The following is a 23788-nucleotide window of genomic DNA, read 5'->3' on the forward strand; positions in this document are numbered from 1 at the left end:
TGTCTGTATGTCTGTGTATGGTTACTAGGTCTGATATTGTCTGTATGTCTGTGTATGGTTACTAGGTCTGATATTGTCTATATGTCTCTATATGGTTAGGTCTGATATTGTCTGTATGTCTGTGTATGGTTACTAGGTCTGATATTGTCTGTATGTCTGTGTATGGTTACTAGGTCTGATATTGTCTGTATGTCTGTGTATGGTTACTAGGTCTGATATTGTCTATATGTCTGTGTATGGTTAGGTCTGATATTGTCTGTATGTTTGTGTATGGTTAGGTCTGATTTTGTCTGTATGTCTGTGCGTGGTTACTAGGTCTGATATTGTCTGTATGTCTGTGTATTGTTACTAGGTCTGATATTGTCTGTATGTCTGTGTATGGTTACTAGGTCTGATATTGTCTGTATGTCTGTGTATGGTTACTAGGTCTGATATTGTCTGTATGTCTGTGTATGGTTACTAGGTCTGATATTGTCTGTATGTCTGTGTATGGTTACTAGGTCTGATATTGTCTATATGTCTGTGTATGGTTACTAGGTCTGATATTGTCTGTATGTCTGTGTATGGTTACTAGGTCTGATATTGTCTATATGTCTGTGTATGGTTACTAGGTCTGATATTGTCTGTATGTCTGTGTATGGTTACTAGGTCTGATATTGTCTATATGTCTGTGTATGGTTACTAGGTCTGATATTGTCTGTATGTCTGTGTATGGTTACTAGGTATGATATTGTCAGTATGTCTGTTTATGGTTACTAGGTCTGATATTGTCTGTATGTCTGTGTATGGTTACTAGGTCTGATATTGTCTGTATGTCTGTGTATGGTTACTAGGTCTGATATTGTCTATATGACTGTGTATGGTTACTAGGTCTGATATTGTCTCTATATGGTTAGGTCTGATATTATCTGTAAGTCTATGATTACATCTGATATTGTCTGTCTGTACACTACCAGTCAAAAGTTTTAGAACGCCCCTATTCTTACAGTTCTCATTTAGATTTAAGCAGTTCAAGTTCAGTGAATAACCTGAAATGGTACAAAGGTAAGCGGTAAACTGCCAGAGGTTGTTACCAAAAACTGAAACATAATATACATTTCAGAGTTATAAAAAGGCCTTTTTCAGGCAACAAGTAATGATTTAACAACTTACAGCTGTTCTGCAGCAGTGAAAGTAAATTAAGGCTTTAAGGTTGATGCTAACAATTCCTGCAGGTGTCCCAACTTTTGTTGATTACGAAGCCTCTCTCCGTATAAATGCAGTGTTGGGAACAGACTGAGTTATTACACCATCTTTATTTGTACGGTAGGCTTCAAATCATGGAATGGCCAGCACAGTCTCCAGACTTAAATCCCATCAAACTGTTTTTGGGATGAACTGAGCAGAAGGGTGAAAGCAACAAAACCTACAAGTGCAACACATTTGTGGGAACCTCTGCAACAGTTTTGAGAATAAATGTTATGTACAATATTTGATTTACATTGCAGAAAGAATGCCATGGACATGTTGGCTGTTATATATGCAAAAGGTGGCTACTTTGATGAAAAATGTATTAAAAATGTATATTACATTTTGTTAAACAGATCAATTCTATAATTTATTTTTGTCTCTAATTGTTTATTTGTTCCATGTTTTAATTTTCAGAGTACATTAAGACATTAAACTGTGAGAATTTCAATAAAAACTGGAAAATTGAGGTGTACCAAAACCTCTGACTGGTTGTGTATGTTGATGATTAGGTATGTTATGTGTTTGTATGTTTATGCTTATGTCTGATATTGTCTGAAACATCCTCTCCACATCTCTGGTGTGATCTTGGTTGGAACAGGTCTCTCCTGGAAAAAGGTTTTGCCTCAATGAGACAACCTGTATGAAGGTTACATAAAAAAAAGTCCCATGTTGTCTCAAACCTCAACTCAGGTTTGCCTAAACGCATCTTGAAGCATATGCCAAGACTTACCAAGATGCCAGGATGAATGTTTAATATACAAATTATTTAAAAGCAACGTTTTTTAACAACATGCGTCCTGTTATGTCTGCCAAAATACTGCAGTCCACAACATTATCCTTATCGGACGAACATGCTGGTGTTAGTGATGTGAGACGGTTTGCTGCATAAGGACCACTCCCCCGAAGTGATTACATTCAAACACTAGATGTCAGTAAACACTTTCTTTCCAAAAGTAAAGCCACATGGTTTCTGTTAAATTGTTTCTCACAAAGAAGCAAACAGCGCCACTCTAAGGAATGGAGGTGCACATTGCCGCTATTCCAAGCACCGCCATATTGATATCCCAACAACGTTGAGAGGTAATATAAATGAGATTACTAACGTGAATTGTGCATTATTTAGAGACAAATGTGTATGTTATTGCATATAAGACACGTCACCTTAATTATATATAAGTCTGTTTAGCTTTACTACTGAATTCTAACAAGGTAGCCAACAAAATGTTATATCCAGTAAGGCGTTGTCAGTGGAGTTGCCTCGCTTATGCTATAAACTATGTCACTTTTCCTGTTTCTTAAAACCGATACCGTTAGTTTGGTAACTACAAATAAGTTGTTGCTTGCTATAGTTTGCTAGCGTTCCTCGTCAGTTACTACTGTTCTCTGGTTTACCAACATTTGAGGCAGATACCTGCACATCAATTCATGTTTCGTGTTGCTAACGTTATTTAGCTAGATAGCAAATATTTGCTAACCAAGCTAGTTCCCACCCGGCTTCGATACGGCGCAGTTCAACATGAAAGCAGCTAGCTAGCTGGCTACCTGTGCAGGGCCTGGCGCGTGCGTGCGTGTGTGTGTGTCGCGAGGGAGTTTCTCCAGAGAAAAGGGTAGACCATAGAGGTTCCGTCTGCTTCATTGTGCAGCGAATGGTTTTCAGCATTGTTGACACTTGACAGACAGCTGTACATCATTACTAATACAATATTACTTAATCACATCTTAGCAGTGAATGGTCATAACCCAGAGAGAGAGAGTATTTGGGTAGATGTACTAACTTCATAAAATGTGCTTTTCAACAGGGCACGTGTCAGCGTGAATCCTAGTAATGACTCTTATGAGCCCAGTGCCCCCTGATTAGACTGATTGGATGTCCTCCTTAACTGCTAAAACTATCAGGTTTGTTGACATTTGATAGTTAACTAACTATATTGTCTTAGAAAACGTTGACCAATATAACCTTTACCTTCACAGAGTCACTTTTCCAAACATGGATATCGCCTAGTCCTGTTTTGTTTTATTTCTCCAGGTAAGCTGCTTGAGAACCAATTCTCATTTGCAAAGACAACCTTGCCAAAGGTGTAACGGTAAAAGGTTTAATGTTTTATTCCACCAAACCTGCTTATTCGTATATTTACACATGAGCTTTTTTTCCAGTAGTCAAATGATCTCAACCACTCTTTTGGATACTGTATCAAAACCTCCATTTACTACCAGAGCCTGTCCCCCCCCTTACAGGTGTGGTTTCGCTTTTTAGAATTAGTGTGTGGGCAAAGTATCATAAGACAGACACGGACATGTTACTACAGGTTTGAAATTCATCCCGGCTTTACTCTGTGTCCAGGAAACCGGATGACAACAACTTGATTGCTCCCAAACCAAAATGTGTAGGTAGCCAACTAACGTCTTGTTTCATCCTGCCAGCCTCTCTACCAAACCGACAAGGCATCTGCTTTGCATCAACCCACCAGTCACCTGCGGCTTGGAGGAAACCTCCAAGGTATAATTTACAAATGGATGGTCGATCACACTGGTATACAGGGGATGGACAAAAAAAATGAAAGGACTGTTACCTTAAAGTAACCAAATTACAAATGCAGCTGTAGCGGTCACATTAGGTTAATTGCCAATATGCCGTACCTATGTGTCAGCCCTTAAAATATTTCTGACAATTAGCACTTTGATATTAGTGTTTTCAAAGCAACATTAGGAAACATTCTAAAGAGGCTATATAGTTGACGGAAAAATTATGTGCATCAGTCACAGAAACTGCGAAAGGATTCAGTATGTCATTGATTTGAATTGAGACTTCTGTGACCAGAGTCTCAACAAAAACTGTATGTTGTGAGCTTCACAACGCTGGAATTTATGCCAGGGCTGCTATTGGGGAACCGTTTGTAGGCCCACGTACAAAGATGCATAACTTGGTGTAAGGAGCACAACACCTGGTCCCCTTAGTTACGGAAAAAAGTAACATTGTATTCCTAACCCTATTTCTTCCATCCAAATGGGTTTACATTTGGGGAAAGCTAAAGGATGCCTTCCGTCAGTCATTTCTGTTTGTTAAACATGGTGATTGATTCATTATGTTCAAAGGACTGGAAAGCTTTTCTTCTTGAAATATGGCAATATCCCACTACACACAGCTCAGGACTTGTATGACAGCATTCCAAGAAGGATTGAAGCTGTTCTGAAGGCAAAGGGAAGCCCTACTTTTTACTAGGTCCTTGATATTAGAATTTTGTTAGGTGTTTCCATTATTTGGCCCCCCCATAGCTGTACAAGAAAGAACTGAGATAAAAAGATATTGTTATTACCCTTTATCGCTTGAATCAGTCAAATGGATATCTAACAATGGCTATCCTAATTTTTTCTGCAAATCATTGATCAGCTCAGCTTAGAATTATTTGTTTTTGATGTAATTCTCTGTCCCCAGGTGATCCAGAGAAGATCCTGTGTGTAATATGTCCGGTCCTGTCCCAAGCCGCTCTCGAGTTTACCCCGATGTGAACACTAAGAGGCCTCGGGAATACTGGGACTACGAGTCCCACGTGGTGGAATGGGGGTAGGCTGTGTCTTCGTAGGTGTCTTTGTCTGTATGGGTGTGGTTCAAATTAGCACATTAAAATAGCGTTTGACTCCCGTTGGTGTGTCTGGAATTTCTATTGTTATCGGGTTGTCATCTGACGTGTTTAGGGTTTCTTCTCTGAATGACTGACCGTGTGTTCTTTTGTCCTGACCCAGGAACCAAGACGACTACCAGCTGGTGCGTAAACTAGGCCGAGGCAAATACAGTGAGGTGTTCGAAGCCATAAACATCACCAACAATGAGAAAGTCGTCGTCAAAATACTCAAGGTTGGCACTGTGTTAGTGTTTGCCTCCTGCTATTCATTTCTGTCATTGCCACGAAGATGGACTGTGTTCAATGACGATGGTGCTTTGATATGTTTGGCCATTGTTTGTCCTTAGCCTGTCAAAAAGAAGAAAATCAAAAGAGAAATTAAGATTCTGGAGAATTTGCGAGGCGGTCCCAACATCATCTCACTGTTAGACATCGTCAAAGATCCTGTGGTGAGCTGCTAATCTTGTGTGTTTTCTGTTTGTGTGTACAGGTGGATAACTGGTTCTAGTTATTCATCTCTCTCATATCACACGCCTTGTTTTATCTGTCTTCTCAGTCCCGAACTCCTGCCCTGGTTTTTGAGCATGTTAACAACACAGACTTCAAGGTGAGGAAATGTCTTTAATCGGTCTTTCCAGCCTTCCGATGTAAGTTATTGTAATCCGATGCCCAACCGTCTGTTTGTTTTCTATGCATTTCAGCAACTCTATCAAACTTTATCGGACTTCGACATACGGTTCTACATGTTTGAAATATTGAAGGTAAGGATCTCTGTGATGCGTCGTGCCTGAGAACAGCTCTTAGCTTTTTTGTATTGGCCATTTACCACACCGCCTTGTTCCTTATGGAATGCCACTTTAATGGCAATGTCACTTCCCAGTAGAGCTATGGGGATGGTTCTCCACAACTACATGTTTGTATTGGTCCACCAAAAGAGGAAGTAAGATTCCGATAGGGAAGAGTATTGTTTTGTAATTTCATTCCCCATGGTGGTATTATAATTTTTTTGTTCAGTAATTTAGTGGCGGTCCTGCCAATGGTTGACCTAATTATTTGTTTTTAGGCCCTTGACTACTGCCATCTTATGGGAATCATGCACAGAGATGTCAAGCCACACAATGTGATGATTGATCATGAACACAGAAAGGTAATATATCTGTTAAATACACTGGAAAAGGCTTCCCAATTCTGATATTGTTTTACAAACGTTTCCTTTTACCATCAAATCAGTTCTGAAACATATCTGGGAAAAATACAGATTAGTGGAACAAAACAATCGGAACTGCTCACTATTGCCTTAAGCGTGTGCCACTATCATAACTAACCTATCAACTATGTTTGCATTTTTTGGGGGTACTTTATTGTTGTTTTGTAGAAATTCTTTGAGTTAGACTTGTGTGAATAAATTGAACTCCGAACAGAAACAGTAATGGTTGTTCTATTGTAGCTCCGTTTAATTGACTGGGGTTTGGCAGAGTTCTACCACCCTAATCAGGAGTACAATGTGCGAGTGGCCTCGCGCTACTTCAAAGGACCCGAGCTACTTGTGGACTACCAGGTAAGACCACCAAATACGTCTGAGAAGACTAGTTCTACACATGGAGTTTTCTGATTAGCCTCTACATGATCTACGGGATGTCAGTGTGTCAGTATTATAATTGGTGTGGTAGTTATAGAATGATACAGTAAATCATTATGCAGTTCTGGGCTTGTACAGGAACATTATGTTGATGTAGCTATAACCTGTTATAATAGCAAAGCCGTTATGTAGTTATAAGCTTGTTTATTAATGTAGATATGTCATTATAGTTAAGTTGTTATAGTATTAGTTGCCATCGTTTAGTTTTTCTTCTCTCTTTCCAGATGTATGACTACAGTTTAGACATGTGGAGTTTGGGCTGTATGTTGGCAAGCATGATCTTCAGGAAGGAGCCTTTCTTCCATGGCCACGACAACTATGACCAGGTGACTACATCTGTGTGTCTTGTTGGTGCTGTTTACATGTTGCTATTCAAGACTTAAGCTTTGGTGTCCAAAACAACACTTGGTTTTAACTGTCAAATGGATATATTGTTGTTTGCTTAATTGACTGCCAGTTGAATTCAAATTCTCTGTAGGCTTTCAAGTATTTTACAAAGTAAGCCTTTGGTTTGTCTTCGATCAACTGAGAAAATTTGAGTTTCTTATTGCTGATGAACAAACTTCAAACTATGTTTTGGTCCTGATGATGCTACAGTCTCAACAACAAGGCTGTTTGCTACTTCTTGTAGCTCTCTTCAATGCTAGTTTCATTCAAAATGTCTGTAGAATTAGGCAGAAGTATTTTGGTTTGGTTTGTCTTTAAAATGTACGTTTCTGTTTTACAGCTTGTACGGATCGCAAAGGTCCTTGGCACAGAGGACTTGTATGACTACATCGACAAGTACAATATTGAACTGGACCCTCGATTTAATGACATTCTGGGCAGGTAATAATATCCAACATTTTCGTGTCAGAATATTGCAACTATTACAACTTGCCTGAAGTATATATTCCTGAATAATCCATACATATCAGACTCCTGGCTTGGGTCATTCAAGTTACCCATAGAAACAAAAAATCCACTCAGACCGTTGATTTGCCAACAATCCATCCTTCATAGAACTTCCTATGTTTTAAAGCCCCCATGAAGTCTGTCATTTTTCATAGCTTTCTTATTAAATGAAAAGTCTGCTTTGTCCTTTACAATACACAGTCTGATAGCATGGCCTAGAATCCATCCTGTCACCCAGATAAAACAATTTATTCTACGATGGTTGTATCCATGGCAGTGCTGTGAAAAACTATTTGCCCATGTTAGGTTTTTTGCATCTTTTTGCCACTGATCTTGAACCAAAACCTAATATCAGATCAAACGGATCCTGAGTGAAGAAAACACAATTATAGACTTATTTCATTTATTAAAGTCATGCAACACCCAATGTTCCTGTCAGAGTAAGTAAAAAAAAAAAAAAATGCACTGCAGATCCCTGGATGTTGTTCTAGCTTTCTTTGTGACTTTCTGGATGATTTTATGTCTTGCTCTTGATGAGGTTTTGGCAGGACTGTTACTATTGGGAAGATTTACTACAATCTTAAACATTTTCTAATTGGACGATATGGCTGATTGTGATTTGGTGTAGCCCCAGAGCCTTAGGAATGGCTTTGTTAAACTTTCCAGACTAATATTCATCAACAACAGTTTTTCGGAAATGTCCAAGAAGTAATTTTGCTCGTGGTATGATGTGGCTTTGGAACCTGACATCACTTCAGTTTGATGGCAAGCAACAAAGTCAGTGAGATTATATTTGGCAGGACTCGCCCAAGTCAGGCCTGATTATTCACCAAGGTATTCAAACACTTGACCATAATAAACCCTTTCATTGTGTTGAAATAACTTTGGGGGAACTGTTAAAGTAACTTGTTTTTTAAACTACTCCTTGCATTAATATTGACCCCTTTCCCCTGGTCTGTCCTCCAGACACTCTCGTAAGAGGTGGGAGAGGTTTGTACACAGTGAAAACCAGCACCTGGTGAGCACAGAGGCCCTGGACTTCCTTGATAAACTGCTGCGTTATGACCATAACGCCCGCCTCACCGCCCGCGAAGCCAAGGAACACCCATACTTCTGTACGTTTCCCCTCCGCCTCCATTCAAACATGTAGATGGAGGCCAGTTTCATAGCTTCAGCTTCTGGATGTGGCAATTCTGGCTTTTTTTCTGTTGCTCTTGAAAATGGGACTTTGTTCTTGGTTGTGTGATTTGATGTGGCAGTTAGAAGCCATTTTAGAGAAAGCGGTAATGCATACTGAGCAACTTTATCTGTTGTAACATTTTGATTTATTTGCTGTGGCAGTTTTAGTTGTACAATCTTGCAGCTAAAAAGGTGTTTGGTACAGTATTTTCTCACTACAGAAATGTGCAATGTGTTGCCTTGTTGTGTAAACATCGTTAGATCTCCTGGCAGTTCTCTCACTGCCTGTGCCACTGGTAGATCATTGCTGCTGTTGATCCCATGTTGGTGTGTAAATGGACAATCAGTCTCAGATTCCAACTGTGATAGATTGATACAAACTGTGATTAATTAATCTCAAATCATATCCTTAACTCAAGTTCTGTCACTATCATATATATAATTTCATATTCATTCATTCATTCATTCATTCATTCATTCATTGGGGTTTCAAGTAGCCTTTGAACACATTAAAGCAGAAGGCTGTTTAAAATATTCAGATATGTTAATGCAACTACAGTATTATGCATCTCATTAATTGTGTTGAGGGGATAGTTCAGGATATTGGCATTAAGGCTCTTCATTTACTCTCTGGGAATCATATGAATTGTCAGATTTCATTTTAATGCCTCTGTGTGCAATGGCTTTAAAATGTGTTGATTTAAGATGGATCTTTCCTCTCTCTCTCTCTACCAGACCCCATAGTTAAAGATCAGGGAAGGGGACCCACCCCTGGGGGCATGGTAGCCAGCTCCACTCCAGTCAGCTCCTCCAGTATGATGGCAGGTAGGTCATCATCAACGCTAACCTGTGGCTTACATCCCAAGTAGCATCATGGTGTGTATGGCGCTTGTCAAAAGCAGTGCACTGTGTAATTTGGGACTTGACCCGTCTCCCTGGAAAGTTTGATTTGTTTGTGGAAATTTCAACAGTTTTAACGCTCAGTGCTTGTAACCATATGCATGGGTCACTGTTCTCTCCTTCCACATGCTGTTTATACATTTACGAACAGTAGGAATTAGAATGAAGGGTGTCCACTCTATCTCTCATAGATATCACCTCCATGTCCTCTACACAGCCACTGGCTAATATTGTTGGATCTCCAGTTATCTCCGGCCCGAACCCGCTAGCACCACAAGTCCCAGCAGCTGCCGGGGCACAGCCCTGAAACCGACCTCCTCATGGCACCTCCTTACCTGTGTACAGTATGTGCGCCTGTGGTTTGGTTCAGTCCATCCCACTCAACTCCGCATGGGTCCCGCCCATGGGTTTCCTTTTTATTACATTGAGAAGAATAACAGAGAAAAGATGTTGAAATTGCTTTTTCACTGTTCAGTTATGTTTTGAAATTTGGACTTGAAAAGTGTATTGTTGCACCTGTATGGATTATTGAAAGTAATAACATGGGGTGTGTGTTTCACAAATGCAAGTTGTCTAGGACTTCTAACACAATGTAGACATGGAAGATGAAGAAAATAGATAATAAAATGTATTTTGTACGTCCCAAATATACAGTCTTGCTTGGAACCGTTTGTTTGGGGATTCTGCTGTTGTATTACACTGTGAACCTGTACACAACTTCACAAATTGAGAAAGGATTCTCTAATGTACCCCATGTGGCAGTGCTCAGTAGTAACATACACACTACTGTTAAGTGCAGGAGTTTTTAAGTTGTTAAACTATCATACTTGGGTTGGACATTTGTAGATATTCTACAGTTACGGTCAGGTTGCATGCACCCAATGCTGACTATCATAGGGTCAATAGTTAGCCAATTTTGTGTTACTGTCACTTCTGTATACGTGTATGCGTGTGTTTGTTTTTTAATGAAGTCTCTTACACATGATTTTGATTACATAGACAATTTTGTAACTTTTTGTTTTTATGTTGGGAGGACTCTTATCACTTGCAAAAAAAAAAAAAATCGACTTCCAAAATTAAAAAGGCAGGTATGAATATACCTTAAGCATTGCATATTGTATGTTCTTACTCTTAAGTGTGACGACCTTTTAATGGTGCAAAGCCTTGTTCGGAAATAAGTTAATTTGAACTTTCAGTGGAATACATTCATAGATGCCGAAAAAACATCATACAACATTGACTTTAAAGATGAGGTCTTTTATTAGCGGTTCTAAAAATAGCTGTTTAATTTTGGTTGGCTATAACTGTTGGCTATAACGAAAAGTAACATTTTTACATTGGTGTCTCCGGAAGAGAACGCTCAAGGCGCGGGCGTCATTTCCGAGGAATTTCGCTTTGCAGATTTTGAACGAGATTTAACAGATTTTTTTTGTTTTGTTTATAAAAACTTTATTTTTACTTAGCAGTAGCTAACTAATGGAATAGCTTTCCAATTGTTCTAGATGGGGAAGCTAGTTGTGTTATCACTTACGGTTGCTGTTTTGGCCGCGTTTCTTGGGGAGAGATTTATTAACTTGAGGTAGGTTGTCATATTGGTTGCTTTTTAGCTAGCATGCTCGGTAAGTACAGTAGCATTAACTTGCCAACTTTGTAAGAATTTGTACTAGCTATGCGTTAGTTTGAAAGGAATATGTAGTACACACGTAGGCTATTTGCAACTTTCTGTGCAGTTATACAGCACTTCAGTGCACTCTTTGGTTAAGGCTGATATGATACCTTTTCTGCTGTTTCAAGGAATGTGCTATAACAGTGAATGTTATTTTACAACTTTCAGGAAAAGGACTCTTGCTTCCAGAGAGCTTGTCCGAAATCCCCTCCCAAACTGTCACCAGATCAAAAGCTTAGGTATGGATGCACAGGACACTGAGGTTAACAGTTATATGGATGTAAAGGGAAGGTGTTTTATGTGTAATGGCATGTTATTTGCCTGGAAAGGCATATCTAAATACCATGTTATATAATTTCTGACAGAATATGGATCAGAGGACTTCACAATACTTCCCAATGGTCTTGCTATTATTAGCACTGTGAGTTGCAACTAACTTAACTATATGCCTCTATATGAAACACTGAACTTCATAATGTAATTGGTGATATTACATTTTAGTATTTAATGTACTAGGCTGTAATTTATCTAATATTTAATTAATAGGGCTTAAGATATCCTGGATTGCCATCATATTCAGATGGCCCTGGAAAGATCTATACACTTGATCTGAGTGATTCAAGGATGAAACCGGTGGAGCTACGCATGGGGAGGGGCTATGAACTGGAATCCTTCAATCCACATGGAATTAGTGTTTACACAGATGAAACAGGTATATACAATGCTGAAATTGTGTCCCATAAGGCACCCTACTCTGATGTAAGGATCGAGTGAGGTGTAGTACACTAGGGAATAGGATGGCATTTGGGACAGATGTTTCGGAAATACACGGCGCTGACACATTATTTACTCAACACTATTTCCTCCACTTTACAGATAACTCTATCTACTTGTTTGTTGTCAATCACCCTCAACAAAAAGCCCAAGTAGAGATATTCCAGTTCGTAGAGGAAGACCACTCGCTTGTTTTTGTGAAAACGATAAAGCATGAACTTCTTCACAGGTATTCAATTTGTGTAATTACAACTCAGTTTCCAAAGAAGTTGGGACGCTTTTATAAAATACAAATAAAAACAATGCAGTGATGTGCAATGCATGATAATTTATCCCTATATTTAATTGAAAATAGTACAAAGAAAACATATCATATATTGAAACTGAGAAATGTTACTGTTTTTGGAAAAATGCATGCCCCTTTTGAATTTGATGCCAGCAACACATTTCAAAAAAGTTGTGACGGGCATGTTTATCACTGTTGCATCACCTCTTTTAGCAATACTCTACAACTCTTTTGTAATACGTGCAGAATGTGGTTTTGTATTATCCTGCTGAAATAAGCAAGGCCTACCCTGAAAAAGACCTTGTCTGGATGCAGGTTTTGGAGCTACAGTATATGTTGCTCCAAAACCAGTATATATTGTTCAGCATTAATGGTACAGTCACAGATGTGCAAGTCTCCCATTCCATCACGGATGCTTGCTTTTGAACTGTGCGCTGATGATAAGCTGGATGGTCCCTCTTCTCTTTAGTCCAGAGTCCATGATTCCCAAAAATAATTTCTCATTTTGATTTGTCAGACCACAGGACAGTTTTCCACCTCGCCTCAGTGCATCTTAAATGAGCTCAGGCCCGGTAAAGGCGACAGCGGTTCTAGATCTTGTTTATGTGTGGTTTTCTTCTTTGCGTGGTAGAGATTTATCTTGCATTTGTGGATACAGCAACATATTGTGTACACAGTGTTCCTGAGCCCATGCATTAATTTCCACTGCAGAATTGTCTGTTTTTAATACAGTGCCTCCTGAGGGCCTGAAGATCACGGCCATTCAGTATTGGTTCTCGGCTTTGTCCCTTACATACAGAGATTTCTCCAGATTCTCTGTATCTCGTAATGGTATTATGTACCGTAGATGATGAGATCCCCAAACACTTTGCAATTCTACATTGAGAAATGTTATTTTTAAGTTGTGGCTCTATTGCTCTATTTCCTCTCTGGAATGATCTTTTAATACACAATTAGGTTACAGACCTGTTGACAATCCACCTAATTAATTGTGTGCAATTCTACCAGGTTTCCTTTATTAGCATTACACAACTCTTCCAGTTGTTTGTTGCCTCTGTCCCAACTTTTTTCAAATGTGTTGCTGGCATCAAATTCAAAGTGGGCATATATTTTTCAAGAAACAAAATGTCTCATTTTGAACATTTGATATATTGTCTTTGTACTATTTTCTATTGCACGTAGGATTTAAATGAATTGCACATTGCATTTTTTTTTATTAACTTTTTACGCAGCTTCCCAACGTTTTGGAAACTGGGTTACAACTGCATTGCCTCAAACTTAGTTTTGTTGGCAGCATTTTATATTACAGTCTGGTTACAGGTGGTAATATACAGTAATGTGAAGAAATAAGTACACCCCCTTGTAAGTAGATTTTATTTTTACATATTTGGACACATGGATATTTTAGCAAAATTAATTGTCAAAGATATAACCCAATTTTACAAATCCCACATAACAAATGTAACTTTTAAAACCATTCACACAATTTAAATAAATAAAAATGCTTTCCTTAGGGTCCAGCTTTATATAGGGGTTGTTCTGGTTTGGTCTTAACCATGTGGGGGTGTGGTGGTAACACATCACGTCATCATCGAAAAACCTATCCATGACTCTGGGAGGGGTTAAAATGCCAATATTGGGTGGGAATTCAAGGTACATAGGTTCACTGAGCGTCAGATCATCTACATGCTCATAGAACCCCAGGATATCATCAAGGGGACTACAGGCATCCCTTGCTACTATCATTGTCTAAGTGCATGAGTCAACTGTCAGAAAGAGATGGCACAAACCTGGCCTACATGGAAGAAGAAGGAAAAAGCTCTCAAAAAAGGATATCAAGACATGACTGACATTTGTCAGACAACACCTGGATAAAGACCAAAACTACTTGACCCTAACAGCAACAAGACGGAGGTCATGCTCATCGGCTCCAAATCTCCCCTCACCAGGCAGCACGGCCCCAGCATTGCCTTAAGTGGTGTACCAGTCCCCCTGTCAACAACGGTCAAAAGCCTGGGTGTCACCCTGGACAATTCCCTCTCAGTCAAATGGCACATACAAACCACCACCCAGACACCATATTTTCACCTCCGTAGCACCTGGCTATGACCCTCCCTTTCACACCCTGACACTGAAACTCTCATATATGCCTTTGCCACTTCCTGCCTAGACTACTGCATCACTCTCCTCTCCGGTATCCCCGACAAACTCATTAACTGACTAGAACTGGTCCAGAACTCTGCAGCCTGAATTCTCAGAGGCGCTGACTCAGTAGGGCATATCACACCAGTCCTCGTCAAACTACACTGACATACAAAATACTCCTCCTGACATACAAAGACCTCCACAACCCCGCTCCCTCCTACCCCTCGGACCTGCCTGGGCCTTTAGCTGCTCGGCACCCAGGCTCAAGAATTCTCTCCCTCCACACATACACCATGCAGATACGATCTTCACATTAAAAAAAAAAACTCTCAAAAGCCACCCTTTTCAGGTTGCATGTAACCTCTAGCACTTAACTCTTCTTCAGTCCCTACACAACCATCATTTTATCCTCTTCCCATCCTTCTTTAAACCTTGTGCCACAGGGTTCATATCCTCTTCCCATCCTTCTTTAAACCTTGTGCCACTGGGTTCATATCCTCTTCCCATCCTTCTTTAAACCTTGTGCCACTGGGTTCATATCCTCTTCCCATCCTTCTTTTTTAAACCTTGTGCCACTGGGTTCATATCCTCTTCCCATCCTTCTTTTTTAAACCTTGTGCCACTGGGTTCATATCCTCTTCCCATCCTTCTTTAAACCTTGTGCCACTGGGTTCATATCCTCTTCCCATCCTTCTTTTTTAAACCTTGTGCCACTGGGTTCATATCCTCTTCCCATCCTTCTTTTTTAAACCTTGTGCCACTGGGTTCATATCCTCTTCCCATCCTTCTTTTTTAAACCTTGTGCCACTGGGTTCATATCCTCTTCCCATCCTTCTTTTTTAAACCTTGTGCCACTGGGTTCATATCCTCTTCCCATCTGTCTTTTTAATCTGGTTCTCTGATATGTTTTAATTGCACTCATTTTATGTTTCTATGTATTGCACTTCATTGTTTGTAGGCCCATTCATCATGTAAGATGTTCTTGAGTGTCTTGCAAGGCACCCCCCCCCCCCCCCCCCCCCCCAAGTAAAATCTATTATTGCTATTATTCCGGCCGCCATGTTTGGCGAAACTAAACACTGCCTTTGAACAGAAGAATCTTATACCAACCGTAATGCATGGAGGTGGTGGCAATATGGTTCTTTCAAAGTTGTTTTAATGAAAAAGATTCCTTTTCAGGGGGGTGTACTTACTTTTTGACGTAACTGTAGATAATGGGTAATATATCTTTTAAACTACCTTCTGGACATTTTAATTGAGTACAAGGTAGTGCGTGGGAAGGTCAATTTCGTTTTGTAATTCAGTTGTGTAACAATCAATTATTAATATGCCATTAAGTGCATCAGTGTGTCTAATGAACAACCTTGATGTTCTTTCAGTCTTAATGACATTGTGGCCGTTGGAGTGGAGAGCTTCTACGCCACCAATGACCACTATTTTGGTGGAGGTACTTTTAACCCTCTGGAAGCTCTTCTGGCCCAGCCCTGGTGCAATGTTGTGTTTTACAGCCCTGAAGAGGTCAAAGTAGTGGCTGAGGGATTTTACCAGGCAAATGGCATCAGCGTCTCACCTGACGGAAGGTACAGTCTAGTGTGCAAATAGTTGAAGAAGCTTATTGTTTTGAGCACCTGTTAAGTATTCGACTAACGTAAAAAGCCGAACGTCTGTAGCTGTGAAACCTGGCACTTCGGTGTGTGATGTTGTACCGTTGCATGTTTGTCAATTCTTTTATTTGAATGCTTCTGGCATAATGTTATAAATACAATGTAAAAACAATTACTAATGTCACGCCACTGTGGTGCTGTTTCATCTAAAGTGGATTCTAGATTTTAATATGGATATGAAATGCTGGTAATGCTATGATCCCAGCTGTTGGTATAACAAACGTGATTGGAAGATGTAACCGTTTGTTTTCTTGTAGGCATGTGTATGTGGCAGACACGCTTGACCACAACATACATGTTTTGGAAAGACAGGAAGGCAATGGTTTGGCCCCAGTAAAGGTAAGATGCATTTTCTGTATTTGTTTACTGCCTGGAAAGTCAAATGGAAAATATTGACAATTTCAACATTGCTCACTCACCTGAAGCCAGAAAAATGTTATGATGTTATACTTTCCCCTTTGTCATCAGGTTGTGGAAGTAGGCTCTCTAGTTGATAACATTCAGGTTCATCCGGAAACTGGCGACTTGTGGATAGGTTGTCACCCCAATGGCTGGAAACTGTTTCAGATTGACCCTGAAGATCTGCCTGGATCTGAGGTTTGTGCTGTGTAGAACTCAAAGGGGGTGTTATACAACATCATAGTTTCCACATTCATCCCTCTACAAAGCTACAAGAAGTACTGGGCTACAGTGCACTCCAGCAGCTGTAAGAGGAAACACCAGGGTATCAGACAGCCAATTGCACTGAGAATCAGCAGCGTGTCTAGTTTAAGGTTTACCACGGCTGACCACAGCACACACATGCAACTGTTAGTGTGGGTTTAAATCCGTGCCCCCACCACCCACACGTCTTCCTCCCCACACCTTTAAAAACACTGACAAACTATATTAACACCAGTCTTTTTAGTGTGTAAGATTCGCTGTGTGGTATACGTCTACATTAAAATATATAATTTTTTACAGGTGGTGCGGATCCAGGATATCCACTCGGAGAGTCCAGTGGTCACCCAGGTTTATGCTGACGACGGCAGTGTGCTCATAGGCTCGTCTGTAGCAGCGCCCTATGGTGGAAAGCTTCTCATAGGAACCATCTACCAGAAAGCCCTGATATGTGATCTAACAGATGTTGGTCACTAGCCAAGAAAACTGACAACCAATATGGGTTGTGGTTAGAAGAGAGTGAGTGTGCAATATTTGAATGATTCAGCTATAACTGCCACGAATACACTGTGCATGACTGCTTACTCTAATGACGGACAGATAGATGTTGTACATAATATATCTCTATATAAAGGCTCGTAAGCTCTGAGGATTTGTAAGTTATTTTGTTACTGTACATTCTGTACAGAGCTGGTTGGATTTACAATAAACTTTCCACAGTGATAGGTCAAATATAATGGGTATGCACTGAACAAGAAATGTAACTATTCATTTTGTTACAACTACCAAAGGTCAGTTTATTTTACCGATATTTATCTTTTTGTTTTAGCTTTTTTGTAACGTGAAGTTGACTGAGTTGAGAAAGGCTATGTAGTAATGTTCTTAACTGTTCTAAAGTGTGTTTACTTGAAATAAAATACGCTCCGTTAATTTGACACGCTAGTCTTGACTGTTATTTAATTGCCAATTTGAGGACAACACAATCATGAACCTTGGGACTATTTTAATTTGCTGTTTAACTACAGCGCTACCTATGGTTTAACTGCACTCAGCGGGACACGCTGCGGACTGCCACGGAGCAATATACAGCACATCCATTTTGCGCACTGCTCGAACCTCGACCAAGATAATAAGTTTGGTTGCGATGAAGTGGGTGTTAGTAACCGTCAGCGTTGCTGCTTTGGCAGCTTTTTTGGGGCATAGACTGCTTAAACTGAGGTAGGTAGGTTGCGTGCGTTGCTGGAAATGTCAACGATATTGCTGGTGTGTGTCTTCGGGGCGTTATTTTGGAATCCTTCAACCAATTATGCGTCGCTACATTTGACTAGACTGAACAATCTAGGTCTGATTAAAGTTGTGAACTGAGGCCTCAGATATCGTACTCATATTTGATTAAAAGTATTTTTAAGCTACCTAGCTTGAGGTGAGCTAAGCAGTTGTGTGAGTCTGTTCGAAATAAATTCAGAATGATCTGTTTAGTTTTATCTTCAATTGCTGACTTCTGTTTGTAGTGAAAGAGTCCTTGCCACAAGAGAAGTGCCTGTAAAGAACCTGCCCAATTGTCACCTTTTGAAGAATATTGGTAGGTACATTCCGTGGTATTTATACATTGGCACTTCAGCAGTTGTAAGAACACAGTATTCCATACTTTTTCTACACCTCAGGTCTTTTTGCTCAAATATTTATGTAATTCCATTGTGTCGCACTGTAATACACTGTTGTACCCAATTCTACTTTGAGCTTAATCCAGTTTTTATAGTTGGCTCAAAGCATTCTGAATATGCAGAGAGAACAGGCCACATATCGTTCTTCTACTTGGTCAAACGTCAGGGTTGAAGTCCATATTTCTAAGACTGTTAGCAGGCCACATGTAACCATGTCCCCGCTTATAACCACGTCACTGCTAATAACCATTTCATTGTAATGGTTGTAATATTTGGACAATCATATTTTGTATTGTACAGAATGTGGAGCAGAGGATTTCTCCATACTCCGAGATGGTCTGGCCATCATAAGTACCGTAAGCAACACTTGTAGACCAGATCGCCAATGTTAAGGACATTCTGAAGAGGCATAACTCTTTTTTTTTGTTAAGGGCATTCTGAAAATGGTTGTAATGTATTTATTGTTCCATATTGTGATATGGAAATAAATATTTGAACATTCCTTCCACCCATTTTAAAGTGAGACCCATCATCATTACTCTCCCACCCAGGGCTTGAAATATCCTGGAATGCCATCTTGTGCTGAACCAGGAAAAATCTATACCCTGGACCTGTTGGACCCCAGGCTGACCCCAGTGGAGCTGGCAATCAATGGAGAACTGGACCAGAACTCTTTCAACCCCCATGGAATCAGTGTCTATACTGATGAGACAGGTAGATTATCTCACACACATGCAATGAGTATATTCCTAATCTGTTACCACATTTATGGGTACACACCAGAATAGCAGTGTGTCTGCATTTCTTTCAAGAAGGCTCGTCATCCCTGCTACCTCCAGTTCACATGTATTACAGCAGGATGGGTTTGCATCCAGTCCAGAGCTGTTGTGTTTTACCAAAAACACGAGTAGAAAAGAAAGAAAATCAAAGAATTGTATCGTGATTAGAGCCCAGCGTGAACAATCTAAAGGCTCCAAGACCTTAGTGTCCCTGTCTTCACCATACATAATGTATTCAAGACCTTTGAGGCCAATGCCACTGATGGCCACCTCCCTGGACATGGCCACAAAGGATAACTTGATGGAAGATCGCAGTTTGGGTTTGTTCAAATGCTGGAGGAAGCACGTCTAGCAACTGCCACAGAGATTCAAGCTGACCTTCAGGCACCAGATGGGACAGTTTCAGCTCACATCGGTACGAGACCCAGGACCCCATATTAGTGTGACTGCAATTTAGCAAACACCTGGACCCGTCAAAATATGTCTGGGACAATCTCTCTGGGACAAACTAAGGACTAATGAGACCAAAGTAGAGCTTCTTTATAAAGCACACGTCTCTATTTTTTTTTGTGACCAAATATTGAGTGTAGGGTGTCAATAATTCTGTCAATACCATTTCTGTTTATTTTCTCATATAACCCAAAAAGGGAACCAGGCAAGCCTAATTCAGCCGGCCCGCATTTAAGAGTGATAATTGTTATTGCCCTCAATGGATTTGAACCCAAGTCTTCCACATGAGTGGCTGTATCGTTAACCACTACACCACAGTGCTACATGTGTATGCAGTGTCAGAAATGCATCTCGACATCAGAATTCTGTCACGTTTACATTATGCATTAAGTCTCAATATTTCGCTAGACACAATTAAGCTTTGTGTTAAACTGACTAATGTTTCTTAAGTTCACTTCCATCACAAATAGCATGTATAAAATGTATGGCTTCTGCCATTGGCTGTTTTAACAGCATATTAGTCTATAATAGGCTTACTGGTGTCTACTAACTGACTACTTGGAATTGTCCTAAGAATTGAGCAATTGCTAGCGAGACTGAAGATTAATTTTACACTGCCAAATCTATTTCATTTCATGGCATAAAAACATTTGTTTTTCTTTCATTCGTGAATGACATTGATACTGTAACTATCAATATACAGTTGTGCTCATTAGTTTGCATACCCTGGCAGAAATTGTTGAATGTTGGCATTGATTTTGAAAATATGACCGATCATGCAAAAAAAACTGTCATTTATTTAAGGATAGTGATCATATGAAGCCATTTATTATCACATAGTTGTTTGGCTCCTTTTTAAATCATAATGATAACAGAAATCACCCAAATGGCCCTGATCAAAAGTTTACATACCCTTGAATGTTTGGCCTTGTTACAGACACACAAGGTGACACATCCTGGTGAAAATGGCAATTAAAGGTACATTTCCCACACTTGTGGCTTTTTAAATTACAATTAGTGTCTGTGTATAAATAGTCAATGAGTTTCTTAGCTCTCACGTGGATGCACTGAGCAGGCTAGATACTGAGCCATGGGTAGCCATGGGGATTTAACCAGGGCTGCTAGCGTTCTCGCTTGCTCTCTCCATAAGAGGCATTCGCTCTTCTTGGCCGGCTTCGTTTGCATGGCCCGGAAAATATAAAGGGGTTAATTCTGTAATACAAACAGCAATATAAACAGTAATATAGTAATATAAACAGCAAAATAAATAATTTTGGAGACCAAATACTATGTAATAAATACATTCATGGGTACCAATAATTTGGGCTACAACGGTGTAACTGTCAGTCACCAAGGGCCTCCTGAGTGGCACAGCGTTCCAAGGCACTGCACTGTAGTGTCAAGGTGCCAATAAACCCTGGGTTTAATGCTAGGATGTGTCACAGCCGCTCTGGCCCATGAGGCTCATATTGGCCTTGAATCGCCAGGACCAACGCAAACCGCTCTTCCCTTGTTGCTGCTAAGCTACTCCCCTTAGGGTGTGTCTGGTGCTTGCAAGCTAAATATGGTCGTTAGGCCTAAATCGTAGTTCACAGACACACAGTGCGACGCATTGTAACATAGCTGTTCAGACGCGGCCCGAAACACACAAGTGTTCTATTCATTTCAGTCTGTTGACGGCGATGTGTGCCAGAGCTCTGTGTGTTAGGGGTTTTGGGATGTGCATTCGGGCAGTGCGACCACTTCACACTCTGCTCCGGAGCTGCTTAGCAATGTGGGGGACCGGAAAAGTCGAATCTCTTCGCCTGTGGACAATTTACTATCTCCTGACAAGTTTCCCCTTCTAGCCTGTCGGTTCTTAATTAATTTGCTGCTGGTCCAAGTAGTGACATAAGGCTTGGTGGGGGTTCCCAGAGGATGTTCTCCTTGTTATTCAATTCTGCCACACCTGTTGGTCTTAGCTGCAATAAGGTCTAAATTACTAAATGGAGATGGTGAAACTAGGCCACATTCTGAACACCGCTGGATATGTATGTACTGCATGTTTCACGTACCTGTCCAGCAGTGCATTACATACATCTGAGGGATGAGGCCATATTTCTCAGAGCTCTACTCCTGTCTCCTTCCAGATAACACCATCCATCTGTTCGTCGTCAATCACCCTCAGCCTCATACAAGCCAGGTAGAGATATTTCGATTTGTTGAAGACGACAACACCATTGTACACCGGCGAACGGTAAAGCATGATCTTCTTCACAGGTGGGTGTAATATGGTGACAACCGGACGGTATAGATCTGGATTAACCGTGTTAGCTGTGGCGTAGCGAGCTGTATGACAGAAAGCAGTGTCGCTCTGCTCAGTTTACGCCCCTGCGCTGTTTTCATTCAGTGTGAATGACATTGTGGCTGTTGGCGAGGAAAGCTTCTACGCTACGAATGACCACTCCTACCCCAGTGAAGTGCTGCACTGGCTGACTGTATTCCTGGGTCTACCCTGGGCCCGGGTGGTGTACTACAGCCCTGAGGCAGTGAAGGAGGTGGGGGATGGCTTCATGTCTGCGAACGGAGTCAACATGTCCCCCGACAAAAGGTTCATTTCTATAATTGAAGTCTACTCAGTGGAACATTGAATGCGGTGAAAGTAGAGAGTGCTACGCGGTAAAACAAGAATCTTCCTTTTAGGTATTTATACGTGTCTGACATTTTGGACCATAAGATTGCTGTTTTTGAGATAAAGAAATACCAAGAGTTGGTGTATGTTAAGGTAAAACCTCTCCATCGAATATTTATACTGTGTATGAATGAACGCAATATTATTTACAGATATTGCCAGACCTTGGAGCAATGTTATCTTTAACGCTGTGGTTTATTTCTGGTCAGTATTCACTCTTTTGGGCTCTCCCAGTAGTAGTGCAAACCAGGCATGAACCTGGGCTCCAGTCACACAAGTGCAGTGATTCAGACTTTTGATCTATTTGGGAGACCCCAAACATCTTATTTCCGACACTGTCTCCCCCCCCCACCACCACCACCACCAGTCTGTAGCCGTTGGGTCTCTTTGTGACAACATCGAGGTGGACCATGTAACAGGGGACTTGTGGCTGGGTTGTCACCCTAATGGAGCAAAAGTAGCAGAAAATGACCCAAAGGAACCAGCTGGATCGGAGGTTGGTACACATACTTTTATTCAAAGTTTACTGGAGAACATTCTATCTGTTCTTTTGCAACACAAACGGCATTGTTTTGTCTCTACGTAGAGAATAGGATAACACTGGACACTAAACAAATATTCAGTCAGGTGTATGCCAAGTGTGGTAATTATATAGAAGGCCTTAATAAGGATTCTTAATCATACTTTTTTTTTTCTTTAAAGGTGCTTAGGATCCAGGATATCCACTCGGAGAGTCCAGTGGTCACCCAGGTTTATGCTGACGACGGCAGTGTGCTCATAGGCTCGTCTGTAGCAGCGCCCTATGGTGGAAAGCTTCTCATAGGAACCATCTACCAGAAAGCCCTGATATGTGATCTGAAGTAGCCCATTTTTCCTTACACGGTGTGCGTTTTATACATGATGGGTTAGTGTGTGTGTTTGTGATGCAGTAATTGCACCCGAAACCCTGTTCTCAAAATCTAAATTGCCACTTGACTGTGAATCTTGTAATATGATTTGAAATGTATACATTGTGTATATATATATGTTGTCATCACCTTTTTAAATTCTGTTCACTGACATTGGCAAATGGTGAATAACGTTTCTTCTGGCATTCATATAAAAAGATTACAAAAATAAAAATACTTTGTTTCTGTATCTTACAGACAACCACTACATTAATGTTGCTCTTATAAAGTCATAAATTCCATATCAACTCACAGACACAGTATTTCTAAAGACTGTTTGTAATAATGTGTAGTGCAATCTTGCTTGAGGCTACAAACTCAACATCTGGAAGGAGCCTGTTGTTTCCTGGTCGATTTCATTTGGGGTGCTTTTCTTACAGACCAAAATGTGATTTTAACATGGAGATGCTTTTTTTTAAACATGTTTCACCCTTCATTCATGTCTCCCGATGGACTTGGGAGAGTTAAACCTCATGGATTGTGTTCTACCTAGGCATCTGCGCCAAACCATACCATACCATACCATCTTCTTCCGCTTATCCGGGGCCGGGTCGCGGGGGCAGCAGTCTAAGCAGGGATGCCCAGACTTCCCTCTCCCCAGACACTTCCTCTAGCTCTTC

At 40.5% G+C, this 23788-nt stretch overlaps 3 protein-coding genes across 7 annotated transcripts; all 3 read left to right on the top strand.

Moving 5' to 3' along the window:
• The first annotated feature begins 2206 nt into the window (after positions 1-2206).
• Positions 2207-10575, top strand: LOC105018845 (casein kinase II subunit alpha). 4 transcript variants are annotated; one of them, XM_010884608.3, is made up of 16 exons: positions 2207-2310; positions 3030-3126; positions 3202-3314; positions 3652-3727; positions 4664-4792; positions 4972-5083; positions 5198-5299; positions 5407-5457; positions 5552-5611; positions 5914-5997; positions 6298-6408; positions 6714-6815; positions 7217-7317; positions 8350-8498; positions 9298-9387; positions 9654-10575. In XM_010884608.3, the coding sequence occupies exons 5-16, from the start codon at positions 4692-4694 to the stop codon at positions 9767-9769; spliced, it is 1179 nt and encodes a 392-aa protein (XP_010882910.1). In that variant the 5' UTR covers positions 2207-2310; positions 3030-3126; positions 3202-3314; positions 3652-3727; positions 4664-4691; the 3' UTR covers positions 9770-10575. The 4 variants fall into 4 exon arrangements, with proteins under 4 accessions (XP_010882910.1, XP_010882908.1, XP_010882911.1 ...); XM_010884606.3 differs by having other exon boundaries at positions 3202-3256; XM_010884609.3 differs by having other exon boundaries at positions 3257-3314.
• A 239-nt stretch (positions 10576-10814) lies between these two features.
• Positions 10815-18239, top strand: LOC105018843 (serum paraoxonase/arylesterase 2-like). Of its 2 annotated transcripts, XR_001198542.3 has the most exons (10): positions 10815-11041; positions 11297-11367; positions 11494-11549; positions 11675-11840; positions 12005-12131; positions 15713-15913; positions 16255-16336; positions 16466-16594; positions 16961-17448; positions 18169-18239. XR_001198542.3 is itself a non-coding variant. In XM_020041465.2 (9 exons), the coding sequence occupies exons 1-9, from the start codon at positions 10965-10967 to the stop codon at positions 17132-17134; spliced, it is 1083 nt and encodes a 360-aa protein (XP_019897024.2). In that variant the 5' UTR covers positions 10815-10964; the 3' UTR covers positions 17135-17592. The 2 variants fall into 2 exon arrangements, 1 of the variants encoding a protein (XP_019897024.2); XM_020041465.2 differs by lacking the exon at positions 18169-18239 and having other exon boundaries at positions 16961-17592.
• Positions 17676-23335, top strand: LOC105018844 (serum paraoxonase/arylesterase 2-like). Its single transcript, XM_010884605.4, has 9 exons — positions 17676-17875; positions 18169-18239; positions 18622-18677; positions 18873-19035; positions 21680-21809; positions 21940-22140; positions 22233-22314; positions 22589-22717; positions 22924-23335. The coding sequence occupies exons 1-9, from the start codon at positions 17802-17804 to the stop codon at positions 23083-23085; spliced, it is 1068 nt and encodes a 355-aa protein (XP_010882907.1). The 5' UTR covers positions 17676-17801; the 3' UTR covers positions 23086-23335.
• Positions 23336-23788: the final 453 nt, after the last annotated feature.

The sequence above is a fragment of the Esox lucius genome, chromosome 20 (assembly GCF_011004845.1).
Source record: "Esox lucius isolate fEsoLuc1 chromosome 20, fEsoLuc1.pri, whole genome shotgun sequence".
Lineage (NCBI taxonomy): Eukaryota > Metazoa > Chordata > Actinopteri > Esociformes > Esocidae > Esox > Esox lucius.

What these genes read in the sequence shown, in the direction of transcription:
- LOC105018845 (XM_010884608.3), top strand. Translation starts at nt 4,692, where the DNA reads ATGTCCGGTCCTGTCCCAAGCCGCTCTCGAGTTTACCCCGATGTGAAC. An exon ending in TTGATCATGAACACAGAAAG is followed by an intron (nt 5,998 to 6,297) that starts GTAATATATCTG and finishes GTTCTATTGTAG; the next exon opens with CTCCGTTTAATTGACTGGGG. An exon ending in AGCTACTTGTGGACTACCAG is followed by an intron (nt 6,409 to 6,713) that starts GTAAGACCACCA and finishes CTCTCTTTCCAG; the next exon opens with ATGTATGACTACAGTTTAGA.
- LOC105018843 (XM_020041465.2), top strand. Translation starts at nt 10,965, where the DNA reads ATGGGGAAGCTAGTTGTGTTATCACTTACGGTTGCTGTTTTGGCCGCG. An exon ending in GAGAGATTTATTAACTTGAG is followed by an intron (nt 11,042 to 11,296) that starts GTAGGTTGTCAT and finishes TACAACTTTCAG; the next exon opens with GAAAAGGACTCTTGCTTCCA. An exon ending in AAGCATGAACTTCTTCACAG is followed by an intron (nt 12,132 to 15,712) that starts GTATTCAATTTG and finishes ATGTTCTTTCAG; the next exon opens with TCTTAATGACATTGTGGCCG.
- LOC105018844 (XM_010884605.4), top strand. Translation starts at nt 17,802, where the DNA reads ATGAAGTGGGTGTTAGTAACCGTCAGCGTTGCTGCTTTGGCAGCTTTT. An exon ending in GTCTGGCCATCATAAGTACC is followed by an intron (nt 18,678 to 18,872) that starts GTAAGCAACACT and finishes TCTCCCACCCAG; the next exon opens with GGCTTGAAATATCCTGGAAT. An exon ending in AGGAACCAGCTGGATCGGAG is followed by an intron (nt 22,718 to 22,923) that starts GTTGGTACACAT and finishes TTTTCTTTAAAG; the next exon opens with GTGCTTAGGATCCAGGATAT.